The sequence below is a fragment of the Antennarius striatus genome, chromosome 3 (genome assembly GCF_040054535.1).
Source record: "Antennarius striatus isolate MH-2024 chromosome 3, ASM4005453v1, whole genome shotgun sequence".
NCBI classification, from domain to species: Eukaryota; Metazoa; Chordata; class Actinopteri; order Lophiiformes; family Antennariidae; genus Antennarius; species Antennarius striatus.
The window spans coordinates 8,017,190-8,024,212 of record NC_090778.1 but is presented as its reverse complement, the minus strand read 5'-3'; the positions used below and the strand labels follow the sequence as shown (position 1 = coordinate 8,024,212).

At 39.6% G+C, this 7,023-nt stretch overlaps 1 protein-coding gene across 1 annotated transcript; it reads left to right on the top strand.

The window, feature by feature from the left end:
- The first annotated feature begins 232 nt into the window (after window positions 1-232).
- Window positions 233-6,367, top strand: ppic (peptidylprolyl isomerase C). The gene is made up of 6 exons (XM_068311501.1): window positions 233-455; window positions 1,894-2,007; window positions 2,510-2,603; window positions 2,694-2,761; window positions 2,856-2,972; window positions 4,232-6,367. The coding sequence occupies exons 1-6, from the start codon at window positions 351-353 to the stop codon at window positions 4,358-4,360; spliced, it is 627 nt and encodes a 208-aa protein (XP_068167602.1). The 5' UTR covers window positions 233-350; the 3' UTR covers window positions 4,361-6,367.
- Window positions 6,368-7,023: the final 656 nt, after the last annotated feature.

Here is a 7,023-nt window from a genome sequence, read left to right as displayed (position 1 = left end):
GGATCGGGTTCATCAGGAGACCTTTTGAAGGGTCTCATCCCACAGGTTGGTAACCACTGACTTAAGTATCTATTTAGACACCTGAGCTGATTCTGTTTTGTTTTTACAAAAGAATTTTTGTAAATTGCATTATTATGAATTATGGACACAAACTCCTCTCCTCTCCTCTCAGTGGGCGGTACTTTCATTCAGATTCCACCCACAGGGGGGAGTGGTCTAATGATGCGGAGGCTTTGGAGCGCAGCTTCCCGTCCAGCTTCCCAGCTGTGACTCCCTGTAATTTCCTCTCCCTCTCCACCCCTTTCGCCGTCGTCCTCAGCTGGAGCCTGCGCTGCTGGGTCCCGGTAAAAATGGAGCTCCGGACGATGCTCCCTGCCGTCCTCGTCTTCTTTGCAGTCTGTCTACAGTCGGTGTCGCAGGCTGCTTCTCGGACTGGACCGAAAGTCACCGACAAGGTGGGTGAATGTATTTGCTGCGCGGACTTGTGTTTCTGAACGTTCACTGCGCGTGAAGGAGGAGCGCGGACAGAAAACCTCAGCGATGACGAGCCCAGTCTCTCCTACAGGAGGCCTAGACCAGAACACGTAAAACACACACACACACACACACACACACACACACACACACACTGCAACGCACGTGCGCACACTCATGCTCACGCACGCGCACACACGTGGTCTTGCAGAGCAGCCTTAAGGCGCAGTGCGCCGAACACTTACCGTATATACTGTAACAAAACCTTTATGTATTTTCCCCTCCTGGATTAACCTTAGTTTAAAAAATGTGTAACTCAGTACTTTTATTGTACAATGTTGCGTTTTGATTTTCATATTCCTCTTCACCCATGGTTATTAGGCGGTAAACAGGTTAAACATCCGTAATCTCTTTATTTCGGAGAGTCTTCTCAGTTGCTGCAGCACACTCTCAGCAGCGGTACAACACTTAAAACAGTGGCAAATAGCTCCCGTAGCAACACCCGCCAGTTCTCACACACCCCAGCTAACGTAAAAAGAACAAAAACGAGGACGTGAAGTCGGTCAGTCATAAAACAGAGCATATATAATATGAGCTTCAATATTATGATATAGATGCAAAAAGGACTAGTGGATCATACATCTTAACAGACACTGATTGTGGAACATAATGACGTTAGATTTAAACACTACAAATACTAGAATGAGTTCAAAATTACAGTCAAGTTTAAACTTGTCTTCTGTCAGCACCTTTCTTGTCAACTCTCGAACCCAAACAACAGCGTTCAGGGAAGCTGAAGTGGGAAGTGTTCCACTTTGAGTTTTTACATGAACATGCATATACTGTATACTTGTCTGCCCATCGTGGTTGTGTTTACATAGTACATCAGGTACCATGTGACAGATTGTGGGCTTTTGGAAGAATAGGATTACTTTAAACAATCACTCTATTCCTCATTTCAGGGGTGGAAGAAATATTCTGACCTCATGATTCAGAACTAAGAAATACTGATATTTTTAACATTACAGTTTATGTGTACAGGCCTCTGAAACAAACACACACTACAGTGGGAAGAAGAGTGACAGACAGCTCCTACATGGTGTTCCCTAAATGAGCAGCTTGTAGGGGTTACAGTGCCTTGGTCAAGGGTACCTCGGCAGTGCTCTGGATGTGAATTGGCACCTCCCACTGCCAGCTCACACTCCTAATGTTTTTGGTCCACACGGGTCTCGATCCGGCCACCCTTTGGTCCCCAGTCCAAGACCCAGTGGGCTACATGGTCATGGTTATTTCATGTTAGCACCCAAGCTACCCAACTAATCCTCTTGATTGACAGCCTGTGTGTGTGTGTGTGTGTGTGTGTGTGTGTGTGTGTGTGTGTGTGTGTGTGTGTTCGTGTGTGCGTGCCTGTGTGTCCAGGTGTTTTTTGACATTACAGTGGCGGGTCATGAGGTGGGTCGGATCGTCATCGGCCTATTTGGGGAGGTCGTCCCAGTCACTGTTGATAACTTTGTTGCCCTGGCAACTGGAGAGGTAGGCTGATGCTGTGAGCAAACACACACTGCCACACAGATATACACACACTCTGAAACATGGAAACAGACTGCAAGAACTCATTTATAAGTCTTACCAAATAATACTTCCTTTTGTTCAACCGCTCCTTCCTCATTTGTACAGATGTTCTCGCATATTATTTACTGCATCTATATATATGTTAAATGTACACCCGCATAACAAAATATTTACCGTTAAATTAATTGTGATAGGTAATATTAAAAGGAACTCTTTACCTCAAAAAGGGAGCTTAATTGTTGCACGTCAGATGCATATTAGATGATTAATTTAAAAGCGTCATTACTTTTGTTGAGTTCTACAGAAATTAAAAACATAAAAACCATTGAAATAATAAAATCCTTCAAATTTTTTGGTACTTCCATCTAAAGCTTTGGTTGTTCAGTTTGCTGTGTGTTGTTTGATGTAGAAGCTGTGGTTGCTATATTGGTGCAGACAATGACATGCTCAGTGTTTTCTGCAGAAAGGTTACGGCTACAAAGGGACAAAGTTCCACCGAGTCATCAAGGACTTCATGATCCAGGGAGGAGACTTCACTGCTGGAGACGGAACTGGCGGTGGGAAATATCAAACACTCACTCTGTTGCTGTCTGAACATAAAAGGCAATAGTCTGCCTGAAATTGGACATGTTTTTCTTTTAATGTAGGTCACAGCATCTATGGAACAACTTTTGCAGATGAAAACTTTAAATTGAGACATTTAGGAGCAAGCTGGGTGAGTTAACATACCTGTGTGACATAAAATATCCAGTCCTACTCTGATGAATGCAGTAGAGCTATTTTTATTTATCTTTGTGCTCATGTACCAGGTCAGTATGGCAAATTCTGGTCCAGACACCAACGGATCACAGTTTTTCATTCTAGCTACAAGAGCCCCATGGCTTGATGGGAAACACGTGGTTTTTGGCAAAGTCCTGGATGGGATGGTAGGTGGACCCACACACATTTTACATTACATTATTGTCCGCACTATGCGCACCTTTAATTTTCTAAAAAACTGAAAGTGTGCCTTATAATCCAGTGGGCCTTATTCGTGAAAAAAGTTTTGAAATAGGCCATTCATTGAAGGCGCACCTTATAATCAGATGTACCTTAGAATCCAGTGCGCCTTATATATGAAAAAGGTTTAAAATAGGCTTTTCATTGAAGGTGCGCCTTGTAGTCCAAGTGCGCCTTACAGTGCGGAAAATGCGGTAATCTGCAAAGGTTTTGTTTACGTGGTTTGTGATGCCGTAATCCCTCGTGCGTTAGTGCTACATGAGGCCTGGCTTCACCTCATTGCGGACTTGTAGTTGGTAGTTGCATGATATCGTGTGCACATTCTATTGGCTGAAAGCATTCGGAAATGTGCTGACTCACGGAACGCAGCACACTTCCGTATATCAAAGAAACATTTAAAAGCGCTCTAAACAATCTGTAAGAGTGTGGGAAAATGTATTACAGATATAAGGTGGTTTAATATCAGTATGGGAGGGTTCATGAATGTTTAAATTACAGTAAATAATAAATAAATTGTCGCAATATTGCAGAATTTGGTTATTTGGAAGAAACTGACGTCCTGATAAATTCTGATGGATCGCAGGATGTGCGATAAAAGAACCATGCTGGTGTGATTCTCCTAATTGAAGTTAGTGCTCTATTTTGGGGCGTAGCAGGTGGATGAAAAAATTGATGTTGTCAGAGCTGATCTGGGCACTACGAGCAGTCAGTTGATCATTAGGGAATTAACCCATGTAGCCGCATCTTACTATTTTTGCTATTTTACAGTAAAGCACCAACAGTGACTGACCTCATAGAACAAAACACCTGTGACAGTGTTTGAGTTCCAAAACACCTGAAATATTGAATGTTAACTTTCATTTTTGAATGTCAGCAAAATAATCCATAATAATAACAGCACTTGAAATTTATCTCATTTTGGCTGTATTCAAGCAAGGTAATCCACTCATGCTTCTGTAGCTATAGACCAGGGGTATTCAATTAAAAGTCACGAAGGTCCAGTTACAAAAATTTCCTCTAAGTAAAAGGTCCTGATACAGACGGCAGTCTGCCTTTTGGTGACCCCTGCTATAGACAAATGTTGCACTGTGCTTATAGTAATTTATATGAATTTACTGATTATATATGAATCTTTTCTATTTGTGCTGAGTGCATCCAACATGCTACTGTCTGTTTTTTCTCGCAGTCCGTGGTTCACACCATCGAGCTCCAGGACACCAATGACCGGAACCTGCCATACACCGAGTGTGTGATTGTCAACAGTGGCAAGATTGCTGTCAAAGAACCTTTCATCGTGGAGGTGGAGGGCTGGTAAACTCCACTGCTAAGAGATTTACTGGAGAGGAAAGAGGAATTATTTCCAATAGACTGGAGATTAGGAGTCAACTTTGCCAAAATTCTCGTTTACATTTATACTCACAAGTAGAGCTGCATAGTTTTTATTTTACTTGATATAAGAATTGATGCAATCTCCAAAATAATACAGCTGTCAATACCCTCAACCAAATACCAGCAAATATGATCAGAAATGATGATTTCAATGAGGAAAATTTGACCAGAGCGTAACCAGACAGAATATTTAACAGATAATTCAAATTTGGTTCTCAGTATCAGAGTATTCCGTTGCATGCATATTTTTAGTACCTAAACATATAATATCTTACATTGTAGCTAATAAGAACATGTTGCATCGTATCATGAATGCTATCGAACCCACTATTACACGGTGAATATGGTTAATGCCTAGTGGCAAAGGTTGGCATAGTGGCAAAGGTTGTAACATGATGTACCATGGTAACAAACACTGAACAGGGACTGGCAGAGGTGAATGTGAAAAGATCAGTCTTTATTGCATGTAGAAAAAAAAAGCTGATGCTATTGCTTTTAAGTAAATTAAGTTATTAACAGAAAATATTACAAAGCGATAGCAAACAACAATTTGTGAAGGGAATATTTTGTTTCTAATTGCAGAGAATTAGTCAGTTAGGAAAAAGAAAGATAATTGTTGTATGCAACAGTAATGAAGAGAGAAAGAATAATCACTGTTATCCAACATTCGTTTCATCATATGCATTTCATTTGGAAGTGTACTCAGGGTTTTACAACAAGCATTCGTAAATCTGAACTGTCCAAAATGTTTTGTGCCATCTTACTGGAGATAGCAACAGAATATACAAAACCAGATCAAGTCATTAAATCCAAAATTGCTACTTTTCAAGGATCATTTGCCACATTTTAAATTATGTAGTTTTTTTTACACAGTGAAGCAATTTTACTATTAGCAGATTTTTTGTTTTGTACATTAGCATTATTGCATATTTAATGAGCAGTGTGGATTAGCTGCTCATATCAAGCTGATTACAAAACTGTGACTTAAACATGATCATATCATGAAAACTTACGCAACAATGTAGCTCGTCATTAATCTCTTATTGCCAAATCATGCTTTACTTGCCAAATCTGCTCTATGCATCTAATCAAAAATGAAATATATTCATATCAGTTTTTGTTCACAAACAAATGCAAAAAGAACTATGTAGCAAGGGTTAAATGCCATTTTAACACCTTATTAATTTTATTCCATCGGTGGAAAGGAATTTTCTGGAGTTCTGTTTTGATCATGAATAACCCGTTCCTCCTGATACACTATGCATCTTATCAAGTTTGCAAGTAGTATAGCACAAATTATACGGGAGGAAAATGTTTGTTAATCATTGACAGCATAGGTTTAGTTAATTGTTATCTTAAATGTACTCAAAGGTGTGTTGTTGCCTACATTCACCATATAAATGAACTGATTTCAACTTTTTTCATCGTTTCTTTAAGGTTTATGGTATTTTTGATTATCCAGAAACTGCCCTGTAATACTTTATGCTAGAAAATGTTTGACTGATGTTTATCATGTCACTAAAGTTAATGTAGCATTTAAATCTTGTTTGGTAAATGTAGCAGATGAAGAGTCCCAGTTTTTTACAATAAACGGAATACTATTGCAAACCAACTTTACACAGTGTTCGGGGTTTTATTGTATCTGTGAATTTGACATCATCAGTGAAAGTCGAATACTGTGTATCCTGCTGACTGTCAAGATGAATTGTGCGTTCTCAATGGACGATTCTGTATCACATAACCTAATGTCTCCATTCTATGCTTGTTCAAAAAAATAACATTGTATCTCTGCCTCTATCCTTCACAGCACATCTGTATTCTTTCTGACTTTTTAATGTGGTCTTATGGTATTCCCACAATATGAGTTATGATTTTTCTTATTAGTGTTTACTTGGTAATAAATCAGCATTAAAACATCACCTCTGTTCTAAGATTTCAGTGCTTACATTGTGTTAATATTACCTGGAAGCAAATGGAAAATGATAGCTATTTCTCGAGTCACCAACTGGACGTGTGGAAGTTCATTCATTCTTCAATACCCGCTTCTTCCGCTGTTTTTGTTCGCGGGGTTGCTGGAGCCCATTGGATTAGGGGTGTGAGGCAGGGTACAATCCAGGTGCATACACCAATGCACCACAGGGCCATATGGAAACAGATGAACACATGCACACACACCTACGGGAAATTTGAGCCCTGCCAAGTGTGTGTGCGCGCAACTTACCACAGCAAATCAACACAACAGAGTACACATTTTTCACTAATAAAAGTCTTACCTCATCTGAGAATGTGCATCACTACTAAAAAGTAACATTAGGATAATATTTTTTGGAATGTAATTCATGTTTGTAGCCATTAATCTGAAACTGAACTGAAATTGTTAACTATTAACCCGGCTGACTTTGTAGGATTAGACACTGGTGATAGACGTAGTTTTAGGGTTTTTAGAGGTGACTTTACTTTAGTCTAAATAAAGCCACTTTATATGACATTAAAAAAATAAATCCTACTTTGCACTACACCTCTGTCTCACATGTGTTTATGCTATTATCCTGGTTGTGTTGCAGATGTAAATATCCTGTTGTCTCTAAG

Bases quoted from the DNA above. Each gene is read 5' to 3' on its own strand.
- ppic (XM_068311501.1), top strand. From the start codon at position 351: ATGGAGCTCCGGACGATGCTCCCTGCCGTCCTCGTCTTCTTTGCAGTC. The intron at 2,008-2,509 runs GTAGGCTGATGC...TGTTTTCTGCAG, and splicing joins TTGCCCTGGCAACTGGAGAG to AAAGGTTACGGCTACAAAGG. The intron at 2,604-2,693 runs GTGGGAAATATC...CTTTTAATGTAG, and splicing joins TGCTGGAGACGGAACTGGCG to GTCACAGCATCTATGGAACA.